This window comes from Hoplias malabaricus, chromosome 3 (genome assembly GCF_029633855.1).
Source record: "Hoplias malabaricus isolate fHopMal1 chromosome 3, fHopMal1.hap1, whole genome shotgun sequence".
NCBI classification, from domain to species: Eukaryota; Metazoa; Chordata; class Actinopteri; order Characiformes; family Erythrinidae; genus Hoplias; species Hoplias malabaricus.
The window spans coordinates 22403768-22427640 of record NC_089802.1 but is presented as its reverse complement, the minus strand read 5'-3'; the positions used below and the strand labels follow the sequence as shown (position 1 = coordinate 22427640).

Here is a 23873-nt window from a genome sequence, read left to right as displayed (position 1 = left end):
GTAGTTCTAGTGATAGTGGCATGATCGTTGAGCCCTCAGATGACAATACCTGAATATCATAGTAGATATGAATATAGTCACAATGGCTGGAGAGTGTTTCATAAATCTTTTCACTGTCCATGACGACATGTTTTTTGTGCATGTATTATAGGTACATGTATTAATCAGACAAACGTGACCACAGATTTGGTGGTCAGCTGAGGTATTTTATCAAAAAAGTATGGCCATAAAATCTACTTGCAATATTGCAACATTTAATATCTTCAGTTCTCAAAAAATTAAAAAGTCTAATTAAAAGAGTAAACATGCTTCTGTTCCAAATTGTTTTGAGCGAGTTTCTGGCCTCAAATGCTAAAATTAGGGTGTGTTTAATATGCCAACAACAGTCATACACTATTTTTCCAGCCTCCCTTTTCTCTAAAATATGTAAGAGACTGTTTGTTAATATATGTTTGACTGATGTATGTAAAAGATCTGTTCATATTGGCTTCCCTGTGATTTGTACATTATGTGCCCTGTGATTTGTACAGCATGCGAGTCTATGCTGAAAAATTGTTTATAACTTTAAATTTTAAATGTTGTGGATTGACAAAAACAAACAAAGACAACAATTTGCAGCCTCATTTAAATGGAATAGATGCAATGGGAAGTTTGTATTGTTTAATTGTGTATACATTCTACAACAAACTCTTTTATTTGTTGGCTCTATCATTGCTGGTTTGATCCCTGGTGATGCTTTAGCCATCCAAGGCTGGGAAACCAAGAGAGCACAGTTGGCTTTGCTCTCTGGGTGGGCAGGATGTTCCCTCTACTCGACCCAACACAAGCCCAATCCTGGCCAGCACAAGCATCTGTTAGCTGGCATAACAGATCTGAAAAGTTAGCATTCTCCTTTAAGCGTGCTTCATATGTCCCAGAGGAAGCAAGTGTTTGGTTGTTGATATTATGTATGGCTGTGGGAGTCCTAGTTATTGGTTGATATTGATGAAAACTAAATTAGGTAGAAAAATGTGAATGCTGGGGGAATACATATATCCTACCATCCCATGCTTATCATTTGAGCATGGTGAGAATCCTATTTTATTTCATGGTTTTCTAATCTATGTTTATGCCAGCTGTGTGTGCAGAACTCAGTGTCTTTGTCTCCAGTGGGTACACCTTGAAGTACTTAATAATAATAATAATAATAATAATAATAATAAATTTAATTTTTAAAGCATTTTTCAAAACCCCAAAATGCTGACAATATTGGGACACAGAGCAAAAAAATTTAAAAGACAAAGACAATACAAAAGATACAAAACAGATCACACGCACACACAAAAAAGAAGTAAATAAAACGAGTAGATTTTAGTGGCCACCGCGACCCTGAAATGGAAAAGCATAAAAGATGATGATGATGATGATGATGATTTTAGTGGCCTGTAGCTGGAAATAGACCACTCTTGACACAGCAGCATATTCTGCAGGTCATAAGCCACAGTCTGTGGATATTGAGGATGCGCTCCCCCATCCATCATGAGGAGCAGCGCGAGAAAAACGTCCCAACGCAGAGCATCGGCATGGAGATGATGGCCAAATCAGCAGCGGCCAGCACCGGTGTTTGCAAACACTCCCTCGGTTGACATCAGGGGCAGCCACAGCAGGCTTCTCAGTCTACAGTCCTAGGGGACAGAGCAGCGAAGACAGGCAAGCAGCTGCTGAACTTTAGCAATGGAAACAGCTCCCCTGATCAGTAGGCCCCACCATTAGCATCGGAGATAGCAAACAGCGACGGAGAAGCCAGGTCCCCCAGGTCAGACCATGTTCACCAGAGAAGTATATTTCCCTCAGTTGGAGGCGCCTTTTGTTGTCTCAGTATGTTTGTTCTTTACCCTTAAAACTCTTGGCTAATTTAGTTATTTCTGTGTCTTATGACATTGTATCCTGTTCTATAGGTACAAGTATCTAACAGTACTGTCATAGGAATGTAGTTTTGAAGATTTTATGTCTATCCACACTGATGGAGTTTACGTTTTAGGGGTATAAATATGTTTTAAAGCATTTTTTGTGTTTTTTTTGTTTATAATTCTAATTCAATTATAAATATTCAATGTTAATATTCTTTCTCTCTATTTTTGTTTCTTTGCTACTTTTATGGTAACAGCTGTATAGCATTAAAAATTACTAATGTAATTTTTTAATTCATCCATTCATTGTCTGTAACCACTTATCCAGTTCAGGGTCCTGGTGTGTCCCAGAGGGGGCTCCAGTCCTTCACAGGGCAACACACACTCACATATTCACTCACACTTATGGACACTTTTGTTTTTCTTTTTGAGTAGCCACCTACCAACGTGTGTTTTTATGCTGTGGGAGAAAACTGGATAGCCTAGAGGAAACCCATCTAGACACAGGGAGAACACATCAACTCCTCACAGTCACCCTAAGCAGGACTCAAACTTACAACCCCAGGACGCTGGAGCTATGTAACAGTGACATTACCTGATGCTGTCCTATTGTAATTATATTAAAAAAAAAAATATCCTAAAATGCAACAAGCTTCAACAAGAAACAAGAAAGATTTATTTGTCACTGCATATGTTCTGTATTCCATCAGGGGAAAAGCACTGCAAAAGCATATGCATCTATTTTTGTTCTTGATGATAACATTGTATCCAAAAGTTCAAAGATTTCAATTATGGTGATTTCAATTATGGCAATCATACTTTAAAAATACTTAAAAATTAAGTACTATCAAATTTTTTAAATAAAGTGACAATTGCCATTTTAATACTCCAATACTTAGCAAGTTACCAAATGATACATTATACATAAATGCTTTAAAACTTATTTCTATACCTATTACCTTAAAAACTGGAATTTCATTATTATAGGCTGTGTGTAAAAACATTTGTATATACAGTGTATATTGCTTGTAGATTCTGTTATTAAGAGCCTGTGCAGTTAATGGAGTCATTGTCAGATTGCAACAGTATAAAGTGGAGGTGATATTTATGGAGACATTTAGAACATGGGGCAGATGAGGAGGTGATGACACCTGTGAGTCACTCAGATGCCTCTAATGATTCACTGTTTGAAATTCTAAAATATCCTATTCATGGAGCAAGCAAAAAATCCACAGAATGCTGTCACAGACAGCAGCACAATGAAATGGTAAATTCTGATCACATAGTGTATTATTCACATACTTTAGCACAACAATGATATTTAGTTTATGATAATTCTATTGTGGGCGGCACGGTGGCGCAGCCACACAGCTCCCAGGGCCTGGAGGTTGTGGGTTCGATTCCCGCTCTGGGTGACTGTCTGTGAGGAGTTGGTGTGTTCTCCCTGTGTCAGCGTGGGTTTCCTCCGGGTGCTCCGGTTTCCTCCCACAGTCCAAAAACACACGTTGAAGGTGGATTGGCGACTCAAACGTGTCCGTAGGTGTGAGTGAATGTGTGTCTGTGTGTGCCTGTGTTGCCCTGTGAAAGACTGGCGCCCCCTCCAGGGTGTATTCCCGCCTTGTGCCCAATGATTCCAGGTAGGCTCTGGACCCACCGCGACCCAGAATTGGATAAGTGGTTACAGATAATGAATGAATGAATGAATAATTATATTGTTTTTGTAAACTATAACAAAGCTATAAATATGGGACACATTCTCAATCTGGACTGCTTTGGCTTTCATCACTTCCTACAATTAGTTTTGCATTCATAATGGTAATATTTGGGTTAAAAAGAAAAATATATCAGAAAAGCATAAAATAAAAAGAAAATAAATAAAAGACTCTTCGTCTTAGACTTATCAGCTGCTGTGCAGACTGCAAGGGTTCACAGTTTACTCTGCATTTGTGTTTCTGAAATAAATAAAGAAATAAAATCCTTCTGGATGGAGAGTAGGAATTTATCATTATGTAACTGGCAGTCAGTTCATGCTGTATGCTGGAACAGGCAGTGTACTGTACTCTAGAGGTAGGTTCCAAGCTCTTGCATATTAAGCTTGCATTTTTTATTGACAGCCACTAGTTCTCTCATTCAAATTTCATTACTGCTTCCCAAAAGGGGTTTACAGTTTTCCCTGTCAAGGTCATAGCAAGCTCACTGCAAGCTGTTTTTTTTGACATTATACAAACGAGATGTCATGTTTGCAATGTTTGTGATGATTTCGCTGAGAGGCTTTCATCCCACTGAAATGGGCTGACTGTGTCTGCAGTGTTCGCTGTTCACTAGTGCTCTGATTGTCTATATATGTCATGTGTACATACTGGTTCATATCACTGCCATATGATGAATACATGATACCACTGGATTCGTAAATATAATTTATTTATATTTACCAGTACACATCAAAATGTTCACTGTATACTGTAGAGATACTGAACATATCTGAAATGGAACAATAATGGGCAACAATATTCTGCTTCTCATATTCTGTTAATATTGTACTGATCAATCCATTCATCCATCCTGCAAATATTAATGACAGTTGAGTTGTATTTGTGCGACTACTTTCGGTTTTCATTTTAGTACCATGTATATTACGACTGCTTTAATTATTTCATGATTAAAAAGGAAGACTGAAATGTCTTAATTATTTATTCTATTTAATGGCAAAAAAATGGATAGAATTTTACAGTTGGTGCGGCACAGTGGCGCAGCAGGTAGTGTCGCAGTCACACAGCTCCAGGGGAACCTGGAGGTTGTGGGTTTAATTCCCGCTCCGGGTGACTGTCTGTGAGGAGTTGGTGTGTTCTCCCCGTGTCCGCGTGGGTTTCCTCCAGGTTCTCCGGTTTCCTCCCACAGTCCAAAAACACACGTTGGTAGGTGAATTGGCGGCTCAAAAAGTGTCCGTAGGTGTGAGTGTGTGTCTGTGTTGCCCTGTGAAGGACTGGCGCCCCCTCCAGGGTGTATTCCCGCCTTGCGCCCAATGATTCCAGGTAGGCTCTGGACCCACCACGACCCTGAACTGGATAGGCGGTTACAGATAATGAATGAATTTTACAGTTATCACAGATTTTGTCATGGATAAGAAAAGTTCCAATTACATTTCTCATACATGTTTTTTTACCCAACCAATTGTCGTCATCATCACTGGTAGAGTGAGAACAAGCACATACTTCCTCTGAAATAAAACCATTTATTTGCATTTATTTTATGCTGCAAATAATGCAAAATTAATAGACAACTCAGTAAATTGGAGGATAGCGCCAACTGCCCAGGTCTGTCACATCTGCTGGCTGGCATGATGCTGTGTGATGAAAGTAAGGAGGGTATAATCCCACCCACCCAGAGACTGAAGCCAGTTGCGCTGTTTGTGGACTCCCAGCCAAGAGGTCAAAATATGTACCTCCCAATTTGTATTCATTCATTCATTCATGGTCTGTAACCACTTATCCAGTTCAGGGTCACGGTGGGTCCGGAGCCTACCCGTAATCATGGGGCGCAAGGCGGTAACACACCCTGGAGGGGGACACCAGTTCTTCGCAGGGCGAGACACACTCACACATTCACTCACATCTATCGGGATTTTTTTTTTGAGTAGCCAATGCACCTACCAATGTGTGTTTTTGGACCGTGGAAGGAAACCGGAATGCCTGGAGGAACCCACATAGACATAGGGTGAACACACAAAACTCCTCCCAGTCACCTGGAGCAGGGTGGTTCAAACCACAACCCTAGGACTCTGGAGCTGTGTGACAGCGACACTACTTTTAGCCCCACTGTGCCACCCCTTTAATTATTTATTAATTTTCATAATTTTTTTTCCACTTAATCCATTTCAGGGTCTTTCAAATGTACTTATTTGTTTATTTGTTTGTTTATTTATTCTGGAGGGATCTAATCAACCCAGGTAATTTTTTTATTTTCTAAAATAGTTCCCCTAGCATTTCATTCTGATTATGGGTATACTCATTCTCTGACCTGGAACATTTCCAAATTGTTCAAAATGTCCAGTGTTTATAATATTCCCAAAACCTTTTGCTTAAGTTGGAGGTTCATACTTGATGTACTAGAGCTACTAGGCTAATGTAGCTACCAAGTAATGGAATCATACATACATACATACATCACACATACAAGCATCCCTAAATCAGACTCTGCTTAAACATATATGCTGTTATCTAGTTTGCTTATGTTCCAAAGATTCATGTATTTTAAGGTGGAACGGTATGTTTGAGGGAAAAGGGGACTGTTGTTTGTTCATGGCTGAAGTTTAACTTCACTGTATGTTTTTATTCTGTGTTTGAATTACCACAGAAACTATTTTGTTACTGGTGCTGTTGGGTTTGGAGCACTTGTGGTCTGTGTTTACTTTCATGCAGTTAGCATTCTCCTGAAATTATACTCAGTTCCATGTACAGAAAAAATATCAAATCAAATATTAGTCAAATATTATAAAGTCAATATTACACATCTATGAAGCAGGAATAGAGCAGAATATCCTAATGTAGGCTCATGCTTTTCAGTGTTTTGAGGTCTCTGCGTTGTCTTGAAACCTCCATAATGCCATTTTTCTGCTGTGAGCAGAGAGATAGAGAGAGAAACTTGTCATACCAGACCAAAACTCTCATCCATTTACAGACACTGGGGGTTTGTAATCACATTTGACTAGTTCTGAGCATGCAAACAGGCAAGATAGCTAGCAAATGGTTAGGAAACTACCATCCTCAGGACTTTATTAAAATCCTCAGAACTTTATAAAAAGTGTCTTTTATTTAAAATCAATAACATTGCCTTTAAACTATGTTGAATTTTCAAGTAGCCTCAAACAGAGTTTCTTATGTGGTTTTAGAGAATTTGATCAAATATTAATATGAGTAATAATATTATATTATTTATATAAATATTATTATTTAATATTATATTTGTTAAATATGTAATATGTATAAGAAATTAGACATCTGTTTCATATTAGTAATAAACACAGTTTGAGATAAGTATGTGATCACAATAAATAAATAAAGAGGTATACATGAACACATCAGTGAGGTTGAAGAACAATGTTTTGTTCAGAGTCTCCTTGATTGCATGAATTTGTTAAATCAACAGCACCCATTATTTAAAATCATTATTTATTAACTGGTAAAACTAGGTATTGGATGATAACCTCAAATAATATGGACTGCCACGAGGAGAGATTTGGAAAAACACACAGATTCACACACACAATATCACACTTACTGGAATAATGTTATTTGTTTTTTATAACAAAAAAACACTTACTGCTAAGATAAATAGCATTTTAAATCTCATAATTATTAGTGCCTAAGACTTCTGCACAGTGCTGTACCTTTTCTTTATTTAAGCTTTGGTTACCATTGAGGGACATTATAATTTTCAATTTAGGTAGGATACAGCTTTGTCTGTGTCTCCCTTAGCTATGTCACAGGGGAAATGGAAGTCACACAATATAAAATTGTACAGATAAAAAAGTAATAGTAAATAGTCATAACAATAAAATACTAAAATCTATAAAATAGGAGGACAAAGTAAGATTATCTTCAGTGTATTTTTCAATAATGCATATTTACACATCTTGATAAACATTCTGAGAATCTGTAGTGTAAGCATATCATTTGCAAATGTTTAGTAGTGTACCCTCTTTGCAGTAAGCAAGGGTGCTATTTTTTGGCATCTAACCAATAAAAAGTTCTTGTACATAAAAATGGCCAGTGATCGTCCAACTTTTTCAAATAAGACAAAAGGATGGGTATTATTTGTTCCTCCCATAATAGGAATCTTAACCTTCTCCTACTCTGCCTAGGAAAACAAGATTTATTTCTGTAAAAGAAAATGTGTTGTGTCTCAGTTTACTTTACTAATGGGATCTTTAAGCTTTTCATGGAGCCAAATGCTAATATATTTGTATTCAGTGACTACTTCAATACTGGATCCCTTGATTTCTTTGTTACCATGGAAGCAAGGTTATGAATCTAAATAAATCTTGGTCTAAAATTTAACCTTGTGGGACACCTTAGGTTATTTGAATAAAATTTTAAATCCACAGCCCCCTAGGGCCACATGCTGTTATTTTAGTCAAAGCCTATGTTGCAAAATATTTTATCAAATGCTGCTTTAATCAACAAAATCAACAAACACCTTAATGCAGTAACAACATGGTTAAAATGATTTAAGTTTATTATTAACTAATATTTTAATATGCTGTACATGCCCTAGCTGATAAGCTAAAAAAGATAAGGGAAATAATTTTAAGTTCAGTTTACCCAGAAACTATTCTATTACAGATACAGACAGGTGAAGTCAGGCATGCCACAGCTGCTCTGAACCCTGCAGGGGTTGAATGCCTTTCCTTCCCTGTTTTAGCCTCATTCCTCTTGTGTGTGACTTTAGATCATGGACTGGGGCTCCAGTGGTGAGCTTCTGGCTTGTGAATGGCCTGAGGCCTCTTGCCCCATACACTGTCCACTACTACAAATGGATGCTGGAAGAGCATGATGATTACAGGTACTGAAGCTTGCCTTGCAGCCACATCTGCACTGGAAGATATTTTCTCCATGAATGTTTAGAATATGCAGAAGATCTGGCCTACTTTTCTGAGTTTAACAAAACCACACCTGATTTTGCAGCAAGCATTATTTTACTGCATTATTATTCTTTATGACAATTACACATAAATAAATACACATTTATTTTTAAGCACCGTATGGCCATTACATGCTGTTAATAAAGTACAGAAAATTAAGTATATACTAATCTATAGTACTAAACTAAACCTTACAATATGTATTCACATTAAAAATATTTCACTTCAAATGCTTCAATCTTACACACAGGGACTAGCCTGTGGTCTGGACAAGAAAGATCCCCACCATGTGAGTATGTAAACAGGTTTTCCTCCCCACAATGTGATTATACCAACATTATATGAATAAAAGTATTGGGGCAAACTTCCTTATCAAGGAAATCAGGTGTTTCATTCAGTCCCATTGTCATAAGAACCCAAAATCTAGTCTAAAAGTCTGCCATTTACAAACATTTGGGAAAGTGCTGTTAGCACACCTGCATCATATTAATGAAAACACAAAAGAGCATATACACTTTTGAATCTTCACATAGCCTTTCTTCTACTCTGTTTTCTTCTCCTCCTCCTCTTGTTTTATTGGCAGGTGCTGTTAGATAAGCTCATGTTCTACAAACTGCAACCTGTTTTGCCAGATGTGAAAATAGTAAATAAGGGCAGTACGGTGGTGCAGCAGTCATTTTCACACAGCTCCAGGATCCTGGGGTTGTGGGTTCAAGCCCTGCACCAAGTGACTGTTTGTGAGGAGTTTGGTATGATCTCCCCCTGTCCATGTGGGTTTGCCCCGGGTTCTCTGGTTTCCACCCACGGTCCAAAAGCACACATTGTTAGGTAGATTGGCAACACAAAACTGTCCATAGATGTGTGTGTGTGGGTGGCGCACCCTCCAGGGTGTGTTCCTGCCTTGCGTCAAGTAATTCTGAGTAAGTGGTTGCAGACAATGAATGAATGAATATAGTGAATACATCAAGCAGTTATTTATGGCTGATTATGCCTACAATCAAAGTTACATTCTAAGGGAGATAAATGGTATGACAGTGGGAGAGAAATGTAACATAATGGAGAATCTCAGGAACATTGCAGAAAGGACAGATGTGGTAGAAAACCTACCTGGCACACACAGAACCCTGAAACTCAGCCCCATTGAACACTTTAATGATAAACTTGAACAGAGATTGAGAGTCAGGCTCTCTCATCCAACATTGGTGCCTGACCTCACAAATGTTTTTCTGGGTAAATGAGCAAAAAAAAATCCTACAGGCACACTCCAAAATCTTGAGGGGAAAAAAAAGCCTTCCCAGAAGCATGGAAGCTTTCATAGCTGTGAAGGGGTGGACCAACACCATATTGATGCCTATGGATTTAAATGGGATATCATTAACACTCCTGTAGGTGCAAGTATGTTGTAGACCCAATACTTATGTCCATATAACGTATATTCATAGCAAACACACACCTAGAGCACTGCTCTAGAGTTGCCTGCTTGAGATAAGCCGGGCTTTGTTTTGCTCTTTATATGCACATACGGACATCCCCGCCTCCCCTCTTTTCCTTGCTTACTGTATCTTTTTGCCACCAGTTCTGTGTCACTGCAGTTTCGCTAAAATGGATTTGACAGCCCAAGAGGCTTCTTCATGGCTCATCTGAAAGCGCTGCATTTTTGACAGAGTGGAGGGTTTTCCTCTCCTTTCTGTCTTCCTATGACCAAGTAGGGCTTTTTTCAGTGTTCAGAGATTGGCATGCTTAGCATGCAGGAAAACAGAAACGAAGGAGGAGAATAAAAGTAGGTCTCATCATTTTAGTGTCCTGGCCACTCTTAATATAGGCTAATTTAATGCAACTGACATGTGATGCCTCATTATACTATTCAGGGCTTTGGAGTGCTTTGACTTTGAATAGCCTGAGTACAGTGCTTATTACCATGAGTGAGTGGGTTGCCAAAGAAACCAATCGTGTGCTTTTTCCATTTCATTCATATTTTAGCAGACAGTGAAGAAATAAGCTGAATAAATATCTAATGGAAGTCAAGAGGCAAGGAATACAGTTTGGGTTACTGTGACTAACACTTCCCCTCCCCAAACATACACACACCGCAACTCTCTGCTGTGAAATCAATTAATCTTAAATTTCAGCAGTATATCCTAGGCCTGCAATAGCAAAACATGAACTGACTACAAATCAACCACAGCATTGAGAATAAATTGTAGATTTGACTGTTAACTTTTAATGTATCTATGCATATTGACTGTCTTGTTTTTATCTAATATTGTTTTTTTTCCTACTGCAATAAATCTTACATTATCCATCTTGCCCTCAAGCACTCCAGCTAGTCTTGCTTTTATCTCATGTACAATCTAATACAACCACATTCTCTGTATAATAATGTATTTTGCCCTCTTTTGTTTTGCTTACTGAAGTGTTTATCTGAGTGTGTGCTTCGCTGCTATACGTGGTGTAGCCTACAGTATGTGTTTATGCAGTAATGAAAACTGCATAATTAGTCACCGACTACATAATTAGTGACTGTATTTAAATCTCATAAATTCTTTAGTCTTCTCCTGCAAATCCACAGCTGCTGAGTGGGTTATATTGAACGTTTTAATGTGTCCCACTTAAATTTGCGCTTCAGTAAAATGTACAGTGGCACAAACCGCAAAGTGGGGCTGTGCTGCCCTCTACAGGCACAACTCTAGCAATGCAGAGCGGAACCATTCATTCGTTCAATTCCTCACTGCTTCATTCTGTTCAATATCGTGTGGTTCCGGAGCCTAGCCTTAATTACTGGGCGCAAGACAGATACATACCCTGGACAGAGAGAAAGTCCATTGGCAGGCATAAAACACCCTCAAATATTTACTTACACACTCGCACTTAAGGACACCATTAAATGCACTTACAAGCATGTGTTTTTGGACTGTGGGAGGGCACCGGAGCACCTAGAGGAAACCCAAGCAGACACGGAGAGAGAATGGAAACAAAACTAAAAATAAAATGTAAAAAATACTAAAAAAAAATAATAATTAAAAATCTTATCCTACGCTTATGGTAAATTTTATGCACCCTCTAAAACAGAGGCTCTCAATCTGGGTCCTGGTAGGCCTCTGTCTGTATCCATCACACCCACGTCAACTTCAGTGGCCCACCAGGACCAGGATGGAGAACTGCAACAAGAACCTAACCTGTGAGTACCAGATATCAGTGAGTGAGCACTAATAGTATGGTCTTCATTACATTGTGCTAACATAATAGCATCTGATACTCAGTTGACTAGATATTCAGAATCTGGTGCTGATCTCATAAAAACATTTCAGATGCTTTATAACCATATTCAGATGCTATATAAACATTGAACCAAATATTTGTTATAAATATGCAATACGTGAATCGTACGAAACGTGAATACAAATTTTGAGTACCATCAAACAATGAAACATTTTTATTAATTTATTTATTTGAAATATTTTAGGTAATTGTCTTAGAGAGCGATCCTGTTGCTGCCCAATGCCAGCCTCTTGTAAGGATTAAAATATTTAGCAAAAGAATTTGCAACAAAGTAACAAAACAGACTTAGAGTACTAAAGATGCATTAAAGAGTTTGTTTTTGGTGTAAACCAAATTCATTTCAGCACTTGTTCTCAGTCAGAAAGCCAATAGCATTTGGCAGTGCTGGGAGTTAGTTCTCCTCCGCAATCAGCAGGGGTTTTCTTCTGGCCACTGTAAAAATTAGCTTGTTGTTTCATGGACATGTTGCATCATTTTTATATTTATTTCTCAGAAAGTAACTGGTAAACAATATTATTTTTGGTGCAAATTATTATCTATCTAACTATCTGTTTGTATACCTGTATACTTCAATATATGAGTGGTATTTCAAGGGTTCTTTTTGATGTGCTGTAATTTTCACATTTTAAACAGTATTACAACTCTATCTCATATTAAATGCTCATATCCTACATCAAAAATCTTTATAACAGCCAGCACCTGTTTTCACATATGACAGACATGGACTAAATATTTCTGTTTATTAAGTCTTTCATTGGTATCGTTTGCTTGCAGATTACAGCTTAAAATATTCTAAAAATCAGCTTCGTACAGTCTATTACATAACAACCTCTTACAAAAGCTGTGAAATTACCCACCTCACACATACTTTGAAATATTCCAGTCTGTATGTATGTTTATAGGGCGGCACGGTGGCGCAGCAGGTAGTGTCGCAGTCACACAGCTCCAGGGGCCTGGAGGGGTTCAATTCCCGTTCCGGGTGACTGTCTGTGAGGAGTTGGTGTGTTCTCCCCGTGTCCGCGTGGGTTTCCTCCAGGTTCTCCGGTTTCCTCCCACAGTCCAAAAACACACGTTGGTAGGTGAATTGGCGACTCAAAAAGTGTCCGTAGGTGTGAGTGTGTGTCTGTGTTGCCCTGTGAAGGACTGGCGCCCCCTCCAGGGTGTATTCCTGCCTTGCGCCCAATGTTTCCAGGTAGGCTCGGGACCCACTGCGACCCTGAACTGGATAAGCGGTTACAGATAATGAATGAATGAATGTATGTGTATATATGTGTGAACTGTCAAGATGAAAACATGGTTCAGTAAGACATGCCACTGCCGCTTATTCTGTATTTGTGTATATATCACAACAAATCTCAGCTAAACACAGATCATCAGTGTGTAGGCAATTCTGTGCACCATAAATAGATACAGATTTAGCGCAAACAAACACAGATGGAGGGATCAAAACCTGACATGATGAATTTCCTTTCCTCCTGCTTCCATCTCTTCACTGGCAAACACTTCTACTGTTCATTCACTGTCAGAACAGACTGACAGCACAACCTCTTCCTTTCAATAGCATTTACTATTCACAGAAGCAAATAAATCCTACTCCTCTTCTTCACTGAAAAGCAGAGTGGAGCTTGTCTCCTGTTTTAGTTCTTGCTAATCTTCTCAAGAAAAGTGCAACACTTTATTAGGTTAAAAAGCATGACCTTGCAGCCCACATTCAATGTATTCATTAGTTGTTGGTTCTATTTTGATAAAGAGTGGTGTTCCTGTTCAAGCATGGAATTAATCTCCAGTCTATGTAGAGGGCTGCAGTGATACCCAATATTCTATACCACAAGGCTTATCCAGTTCAGGGTCGCAGGAATCATTGTACGCAAGGAGGGAATACACCCTATACACACACACATTCACTCAAACCTACAGACACTTTTGAGTCGCCAATTCACCTACCAATGTGTGTTTTTGGACTGTGGGCGGAAACCCACGAGGACACGAGGAGAACACACCAAACTCCTCACAGACAGTCACCCGGAGCGGGACTTGAACCCACAACATCCAGGTCCCTGGAGCTGTGTGACTGCAACATAGACTGCTGCGCCACTGTGCCACCCTCAACACTGGACACTTAATTGAAATTCAACTGCATTAAAAGAGAAGAGGGTCAATTTGTATTGTAGGACTGTAGGTAAACACTGTTCTCTCTGGTTTGCTTATGTTCAGAAGCTCTGCGTCATTGAAGATGGAATGGTATTTTTGAAGAAGTAGATGACTGTTGTTCGTATGTGGCTGAAGTTTAAATTCTCTGTAAATTTTTATGCAGTTTGTATTACAAGAGAAATTCCTTTGTAACTCGAGTTGTTTAGTTTTGTAACACTTTAGGTTTGTTAACTGTTGTGCAGTTAGCCGTTTCCTAGTCTCAGCCACAGACACTCCACCCACAAATTTACTGTCTAATACTTTAATGTTGGCCTCATTGTTAGGATTCTGCCAGTTGCATTCTGAATGGCTATTTGTCTCCTCCTTCTACATTTCATGGCAAAATAGCAGACTTATAATTGGTCCTTTTGCATGCCAGCCAAATTTATTTTCCTGTAGTAGTAGGTGGTTCTTCCCTACATTAAATAATTTCCACCTTAAATAATACGGAACAGCAAAAATAATTCTGTATGACCCACCTATGGAGCAGGGATATAGAGAAAATGGATGCCTTTGCTCTAGGATGAGCAGTAAGAGAGAAAGACTTTCACACATTTACTGAGCCTGGGGCTTCATAAACATATTAGATGGGTTATGAGCACAAAAGCAGACTGAAGAGTCGTTCGATTGTCATTGCTTGATCCAAGTATCTGAACAAAGATATAACAGGTTGCTGATTGGTTGATAGGTGGTAATGGGTATATCTTATTGACTGTCAACAGAAAGAGGTTCCGCCCATTATACCTTACAACAAAAAATAACCTAAATATTTTAAAACTGGAAATCAAGAAGAATCTATCTGTTGCTGCATTCATTATGGGTGCATCAATAAAAATGTGGGAGAATGTTTCAATTTTTAATTACAAATAGGTTACACAAAATGCTTTCCAAATATTTGTACACCTTGAAAGATAAATTACACTGTGTAATGAAAATGAAGACCACTTGTTAATTTTGGGTTTTATTTTTGTAAAACATTTTAATCTCAGCAAATAAAGAATACAAATACACTAAATTAGCACCACAATTAGCGGCACAACACCATGTTTAAATGTGTTCCCTGTAAAGGATGTTATTTTATTCTCACTGAGAATCTGTATACCTGACCAAATGGTATGCGAATGCGAAAAGGTTTTTTATTCAATCACAGTGTAAAAAGTAACTGAAAAATATGGGGAAACAATGGAGATATTTGGTTATCTCTGGAGAGGGATGATGTGAGAAGGCTTCCTCCTACTGTTCATTGTGCAGTATTGACCATAAAGCGTATCTGTCATTGACGACGGAGTGGTACCCAGAGCAGTAGGGGGCGCTGATGGTTCCGAAGCACTGTTTCAATGAGCTGTTGTGTCACGTGACATGGGTTGTATTTTCATTGTCAGTGGGTGTATGAGCAACGCTTTGTCGGGAGGACTTTTTTAAACTGGGTTTCATGGCTTTATAAAATGCTTCTATGTCAGTATAATCCGAGAGTAACTGATTTACCGGGCTTCCGGGTTTGAGAGAGAGAGAGAGAGCGAGAGAGAGAGATGGCGGGACATCTGCTTGAGTATGAAACAGAGATGTTTCTGAACCTCTTCAGCACGGATGGTTTACTGGTTTGTGCTGAAGGTCTCGGTATCGATCGAATTCTGCTTCAGTTTATGAAGGTTTACTCAGAAGAAGGAAGTTTAGTTTTGCTTCTCAACACGACCACTGCTGAACAGGTAAACACCGCTGTTATACAACGTTTAATAATCAAGAGTTTTGACAGGTTGCAACAGAATTTAGTAGATTAATGCAACTATTGCCTATATGACCCTGCATTACACATAGTGACAGTATGGGTTTGGTCACTCGTAGATGTTGAGCGCTTATGAGAAACACATGTTCCCTTTGCCACGGGCCCATAGAATGCATGTTATGAATGATCTATAGGTTAGATCATGGTTGGACAATTAACACTTTTTTAAATAGATGTGACGCCCCTCGTGCAACTGGCTTAAAACAGTATGTCCTTTATCCATAATAGTTGAATCAAAACAATCGAAGGCTAGTCCGCACGGAATAATATATATGAACAATTCATCCTCTGGTACGACATGCAAAAATGCAGAGATATGAGGATAGAATATAAAACACATTTGGTGCTTGAAATCAAAAGCTAGCATAAAAGTGTTTTATATATCATTTACATGAAGCACGCCCAACTTCATACAGATGTTTTGGTAGTGAGCAAATAAGTGTTTTCATGGCAGGGTTTGACTTTGGACAGTGAGCCAATTTTGTGAGGTTAAAATTCGAACGACTGAAAAATGTGAAATACACGATTTCTTTGAGTTATTAAAGATCGTAGAGTGATGTAATTGTGTAATTTGCTTGTTTTCCTAAAATATATTTAAGTCGAGTGTTACTTCAGTGTCTTAAATAATTTTACTTTGCTGGCAGTGTTTGTATTTTAGGTCTTACGTGGAATTTATAGCAGCATTTATATATTTTTACATTTACTCTTGTCCTGCATTGCCACATATTAGTACTGTTCTAGATCCTCATATTTTTGCTTATTTTTAATTTTTGTTTTTACTACTGTTTGTCGAAAGTTTTACACTCAAATGTGACCATACACCCTTTGTTAAGGACCTTTGCGTGTGTGTGTTTTAACCACTCTTTTCTGTTGGATTGTCACCAGAATATTGGGCCAGAACATTTATTTATAATGAAATTGACTCCAGTATAATAAACTATAGCACAAGTAATATTGAGCTTTTGCATATTTGGCACAATTGTCCCCTTATGTTTTATTTATTTTGTAAAGCCCATTAAGTTTCACTTTTAATTTTTATTTGTGAATATATACAGATTGTGTTTGTGTGTTATTTATGGTGCCATATCCAACAGGAATACTTCACAGAACAGTTGCGAGCTGAGGGAGTGAATTGTCTTCCCCAGACTGTGAACAGTGATGTACAGGGCAACGAGCGCTACAGTGTTTACACAGGAGGAGGAGTATTCTTTGTGACCAGCCGCATCTTGGTGGTTGACTTTCTTACTAATAGGATTCCTGCCAACCTCATTTCAGGTAAACTACATGTCTGGCATCCAGTTATTTGGCATTTGTGAGCTATGTATAATAACTGATACCTGCTATATACATAACCACTGCCAGTATCATATAATGCTATATTTTATCATTTTATATAAATATGTTCTTATTAAGATCTATCATGTTTTCTGCACCCTATAAGAACATGTCAATTTATGAAGGCATAACATGAGGATCTGTCTTGTTACATTTGTAGGAATCCTAGTCTACCGTGCCCATAAGATCATTGAATCCTGCCAGGAAGCCTTTATTCTGAGACTGTACCGACAAAAGAACAAAACTGGGTTCATCAAAGCCTTTACAGATAAAGCCATGGCTTTCTCTACTGGCTTCTGTCAAGTTGAGCGTGTTATGAGGAACCTTTTTGTGAAGAAGCTCTTTCTCTGGCCCAGGTATAGGCACCAGTTTTAAAAATAGTTCAGACTAATTAAACTATAGTGAAGTTTAAGATGTTATTATGCACTGTAATATCAGGAATGGCAGAATAAAATTACCTCCTTTATATGGACTGTGTGGAACTTAAGTGTTTGACTTGAAGTTTCTTTTGTTTGTATGTGTTGATCTCGCTCAGGTTCCAAGCATCTGTGAACACTGTGCTGGATCAGCACAAACCTGATGTGGTGGAGCTGCATGTCCCTTTGACTTCTGCCATGAGGGCCATCCAGAGCTCCATTCTGGACATCATGAACGCCTGTCTGAAGGAGCTCAAACGCTACAATCCAGCCCTGGAGGCTGAAGACCTGTCTCTGGAGAACACACTGGGCAATGCTTTTGAGAAAGTGAGCACAGCTGAGAAAATTTTTCATACACATTACTTTTGAAAGTTTTGAAATGGAACACACATTTGAAACTGACAGACAGCTAGGTTTAGATGTAAAACATGGCATAATATTGGTATGTAATTTAATGTGCAATTATTTGACATTGTGCATCGTACAACAAAATGTGTCTTCCACATTTAACCCATCTGTGGCAATGAACACACATGTTCAATGGCATGGCACTGAATGGCCATGGATGTTCCTGCCGGTCCAGGGGATTGAACTGGCAAGTTTCCAGTACCAAGCCCGGTCCCCTAACCATTAGGCCAAGGCTGCCCCCGTATTATGATTGTGGTAGAGATTAAAAGCTTGCATGGTATTCAACTCACTGGTTATGTAATCGTAGAGGTCAAAGGAAAATAATTAGTAGACCATAACCAAAAGCTGTTGAATGATTGTAAATTAAGACCACACGACCCCAAGATTGTAAATTTAGCACCAGTTTATAGCTGTGTTTGTTTGTTTGTTTGCTTTTTTTTTTATTTAGTTGTATCCTAATCTGTTCATGCTCTGTCATTTTGTAGAATGGGTTGGGCTAAGTGATAGTGCCTTTTAATTACAGTGGCCTAATTTGAACTTTTATCTTTTTTAATTTATTTTACTTATTATTTCTTCATGTTTTTAGTTGATGTGATATTCTCGTTGCATAAAAAGTCATGTTTTTTGTACTTTTTGTCATTATCTGTAACCGCTTATCCAATTCAGGGTCGCGGTGGGTCCAGAGCCTACCTGGAATCATTGGGCGCAAGGCGGGAATACACCCTGGAGGGGGCGCCAGTCCTTCACAGGGCAACACAGACAGACACACACACACACATTCACTCACACCTACGGACACTTTTGAGTCGCAATGTGCAATGTGTTTTTTTGGACTGTGGGAGGAAACCGGAGCACCCGGACATGGGGAGAACACACCAACTCCTCACAGACAGTCACCCGGAGCAGGAATCGAACCCACAACCTCCAGGCCCCTGGAGCTGTGTGACTGCGACGCTACCTGCTGCGCCACCGTGCCGCCCACTATTAATCTAATTGTACAATAATATAGTAGTGTAGTATAATACACCAGTTTAGCTCATTGATAATATGAGTAATATTTTGTGGGATGTTTTGTTTGTTTGTTTGTTTGTTTAGACCATTCGACATTACCTTGATCCTTTATGGCATCAGTTAGGAGCCAAGACTAAATCTTTAGTACAGGACCTGAAGATTTTACGGACTCTGCTGTTATACCTTACACAGTATGACTGTGTCACTTTCCTCAACTTGCTGGAGTCCTTGCGCTCCAGCCAGAAAAACCTTGGCAGCATCACAGGTATGGCTGGCTGAACGCAGCAGACATAATTCAGTCATTTATCAAAAAGTGTGCAAAAGGGAAAAACTAATTATCCTCTTGATGTGTGCTCCTTTTTTCTTATTTTAGGGTGGCTGTTCCTGGACTCGAGTACATCTATGTTTGTGAATGCTCGTAGCCGTGTTTATCGCATTCCTGAGTCAAAAAAGAAGCTCAAAGTTGGTGAAGTGGACCAAAAATCTAGTTCTTCTGGTATGCTGTGACAATTTCTGTTTCAATGGGATGGGTGAAGTTTCTCATAGGCCTTTATAAAATATGTTTATCGGCAAAGTTATCCTTTAATATTAAAATGAAAAAAAGACACTTCATGAAAAGAAAAACCTCATAGTTTAATGTAAACATGTTGAGTAGTTGCATACAATGGAACAAATCAAATTTTCAGTATAAAATATACTTGAGTTTGTGTCCACAAAAGTGTTTATGATTACTTTTGACCAATCAGTGGTCTGCACAATATTTATCTATACGTAAAAAGTAATAGTTATTTTTAGTCACATCTTTTGACATTGCGTTGATCTTTGTTAAAACCAGTAGTATTCTGCTGGAACAGAATAATGTCAAAATGAAACATTGTTCATGTTTAGCCCCTTTGAAGAAAGAGCTTGTTCTGGAGGAAAATCCAAAGTGGAAGGCTTTGACAGAGGTTCTTCAAGAAATTGAAAAGGAAAACAGTAGCACTGAGCATGAACCAGGTTAGACCATTACACATAACGAATCATTAAGTTCACTCATTCAGTGGCTTGTGCTGGCTTAAAAACTTGTATCTGTATTTTACAGGTCGTGTCTTGATTTGTGCTAGTGATGACAGAACATGTGCTCAGCTGAAAGAGTATATTCAGAGAGGGGCAGACTATCTTCTTAACCGCTTGTACTCACGCACTATTGGAAAAAATGATCATGTACCAGAACATGATAAGCAAGAAAACAAATGGTTTAAAAAAGACATTGAAAAATTGTCCAAAGGCAAGAAGTCTAAAACTAAGCATAACAAAGCCTGCATGAAGAAACAGAAAGCTTCACTGACCCTTACACAAATGGTGGGGCAGAAGAAGGAGACTGAAATGGAGCATCTAGGGAGCAGTGGAGATGAAGAAGGATGTAAGGAATTGGATGAAGAAGAAGCAGAGGAGGAAGAAATTCTTTTAAATATTTCTTCAGATTTCTATTATGGTATTCTCAAAGAACCCTTGACTGTCATTCATCCTCTAAAAGGATGTTCTGATCCATACAGTCTAACACGAGTTTTACAGGAAATGGAGCCTATGTTTGTGGTGCTGTATGACGCAGAACTTAGCTTTGTGCGCCAGCTGGAGGTCTACAAGGCCAGCAGGCCAGGAAAACCTCTCAGGTACTGAATAGTTTGCATTGTGTTACATTCACTAGAATTCTGTTTTTTGTTTTTTATAAACTTAAAACATAAAATTACACTATAATGTTCCGGCAACACATTTGCTACTTCTTTCTGAATGACTGCCTTCTGGACATGTGTCAAGTCAGCAGTCTTCCCCATGTATCCTACAGAACCAGACCAGGGATCATTTTAAAGGCTTATGAAACCTTTGCAGATATTGTGTTGAAAGCCATAATCATCAACGTTAAAAGAAATAAACGCTTGAAGTAGAGCACTCTGTTTGTAATGCATATATAAATAATGAGTTTCACTTTCTGAATTGAATTAATGAAATAAATTAACTTTTTGATGATTTATTGAGATGCACCTGTAGCTACAACAGGCCTACTTTGCAACTATGAAGACAAAACAGAGAGCTAAAAGAAATTCTATGTAATATTTTTTACCTTAATATTACAGCTTCTAAATTATTGTGATGCTTCACTTTTTTTCGGTGTGTTCCTGCTCCTTGTTGCAAGTTTTTTTTCCCCCCCTTGAGACGTCTGTATTTTTACTTTGTTTAGCGTTTATTATTCATTCATTTATTCATTATTCAGACTTCCAGAGTCATTGCAGTCTGTTTCGAAGCGATGTGTAGTTAGTTATTTTTCTGGAGATGTGCAAGTCAGGCTATTGCATGGGGTTCGGTTCAATGTGACCCTATGGCATATGTTTGATGCAGAATTATAAATCGGGCTTAATACTCAGGAGACAAATACCTCTGTTGGTTTGGATGGGAAATACCTTGTATGTGACAGTTGATATAACATTCCTTGTAATTAATCTTTGGCCATTTCTGTTGTGTTCATCACTGTCAGATTAATTAATGACACTCTATTAAAAGAGTGTTTCTTGTGAACCAAGAGTGACACTAGAGTCTTTTCACCTACAATGCATTGACTAGAACCATAATAAATCATGGTACATTTACTTTTGATACTTAAGTACATTTGAAGGTAAATACATTTTTACTTTTACTCAAGTGGAGATCTAAATTGAGGACTTTTACTGGAGTAATATTTTACATTGAGTATCTGTACTTTAACTCAAGTAAACAGTTTGTTTACTTTGTCCACCACTGCAGTTCATACAGTTAATAATTTACTGTTTTAAAGGCTAAAAGAATCATGAATTGTCAAAATTATTAAAGTACTGACAATACCCATGATGTATTCTGTATTGTGATATTGCACAAATATATAATTTAATTTAAAATGTGCTGATAAATGTTTTTAAACATTTGGTCAACCTTATTCCCGTGTGTTTCTTTCAATTTTTGGAAATGTATTAATGTATTTATTAATGTGGTTTAAACTGTTTTACAGGGTGTATTTTCTAATTTATGGTGGCTCAACAGAAGAGCAGAGATATCTTACGGCTCTGTGTAAAGAGAAGCAAGCATTTGAGCATTTAATAAGGTCTGTTAATTTTTTCTTCAACTTGTCAAGTAAATTAAAAATATATATATTTTCACTGTGTGTTAATTTCAGTTCAATTTCACCTCTTTAAAAATAGATTATTTATGTTTTAAATATAGAGAGAAGGCCAGCATGGTTGTTCCTGAGGAGAGAGAAGGCAGAGAAAACACAAACCTGGACTTGGTCCGCAACCAAGACCCTGCTAATGCTACTACAAACACCCGCAAAGCAGGTAGCACATATTAATAGGATTAATGGGTAATGTTTCTAACAAAATCAGGCATCACTAACTTCTATTAACTCTTGCTATGCAAAGTAATTATAGAAAAACAGTATATCATACTGCGTCCAAGGAACCACAAGTAAGTTTGAAATCACTTAGCTTAATGCAGTTTTCAAATATGTTTGATCTGTCTAATATATTTGGACTATTGGGAAAACTCTATAATTTTTTTTTTAACTATCAATGCATGGTTTCTTAATTCGGTACCTGATCTGCATTTGGTAAAGTATACACTACAGTGTAATTTTTTTTCCTCTCTCTCAGGTGGACAAGAGGTGGTGAAAGAGCCATCTCGGGTTATTGTAGACATGAGAGAGTTTCGTAGTGAGCTCCCTTCACTGCTGCATCGACGTGGAATGGATATTGAACCCGTTACCTTGGAGGTTGGAGATTACATACTGACCTCAGACATCTGCGTGGAGCGAAAGACTGTAAGCGATCTGATTGGCTCACTGCAGAGCGGTCGCCTGTACACTCAGTGCCTCTCCATGAGCCGCTTTTACCGTCGACCCGTGCTGCTCATTGAATTTGATCCAGCCAAGCCTTTCTCTCTGGTGGCTCGCAGCGATCTACGGCAAGAGATTTCTGCCAACGACGTCACCTCGAAATTGACCCTCCTCACGCTGCATTTTCCCCGTCTCAGACTGCTCTGGTGCCCCTCTCCCCATGCCACTGCTGAGCTTTTTCAGGATCTGAAGCGTGGGAGGCAGGAGCCTGATGCCACTGCTGCCCAGGCCATCACAGCAGAGTCAGAAACCGTGGAGGAATCAGCTGATCTTTACAACCCTGGACCCTTTGACTTCCTGCTCCGTATGCCTGGAGTCAGTGTTAAGAACTTTAGGGGGCTCATAAAACATGGAGCCAGCATTGCTGAGCTGCTCACTCTGAGCCAGGAAAAGCTAAGTGACATTCTGAGCAGCACCAGTAATGCCAAACAACTATATGAATTCTTACACAACACTATGGATGTAACTTCCCTTCAGAGGAGCAAACTGACTTCAAAATAATAATCAAGGAAAGGAATTCTGTATTGAAATTTGTGTAATGCCGTTGAATTTGAATTGTGCCTTAAAGTGTATTTTCGTATTAATGTGAAAACAATGGATTTTGTATAGCTCTGTATTTATTTAGCTCAGATTTTTTTATATAACTGTAAAGCTTTTTAAATAAATAAATGTGGAATATATTTTTAACAAAACGTGACCCTTGGTGTGAGTGAATGTGTGAGTGTGTGGTGCCCTGCGATTGACTGGCGCCCTGCCTTGCGTCCAGTGATTCAGTGACTCACCTTCACCCTGAACTGGATAAGATTAATTAATTAATTAATTAATATTAATTAATATTTAGAAATTTTAGAGGTTGATATGGTAAATAAATATTGTTCAAAAAGTGTCAAAACATGCTTGGCTCTCCACTACATGCGGTGCCTATATGGAATCTAAATTGCATAAAGTACATTGATTCATTTCAATTTTCACTCTTTTGCAATGTCACATTATCAATATAATCACTCACTTTATCACACAT

General features: G+C 38.4%; 1 protein-coding gene across 1 annotated transcript; it reads left to right on the top strand.

The window, feature by feature from the left end:
• Positions 1-15306: 15306 nt before the first annotated feature.
• On the top strand, positions 15307-23499 carry ercc4 (excision repair cross-complementation group 4). Its single transcript, XM_066664496.1, has 11 exons — positions 15307-15704; positions 16876-17056; positions 17277-17472; positions 17652-17859; positions 19036-19216; positions 19325-19447; positions 19840-19947; positions 20033-20603; positions 21971-22063; positions 22183-22295; positions 22611-23499. The coding sequence occupies exons 1-11, from the start codon at positions 15528-15530 to the stop codon at positions 23351-23353; spliced, it is 2694 nt and encodes an 897-aa protein (XP_066520593.1). The 5' UTR covers positions 15307-15527; the 3' UTR covers positions 23354-23499.
• Positions 23500-23873: the final 374 nt, after the last annotated feature.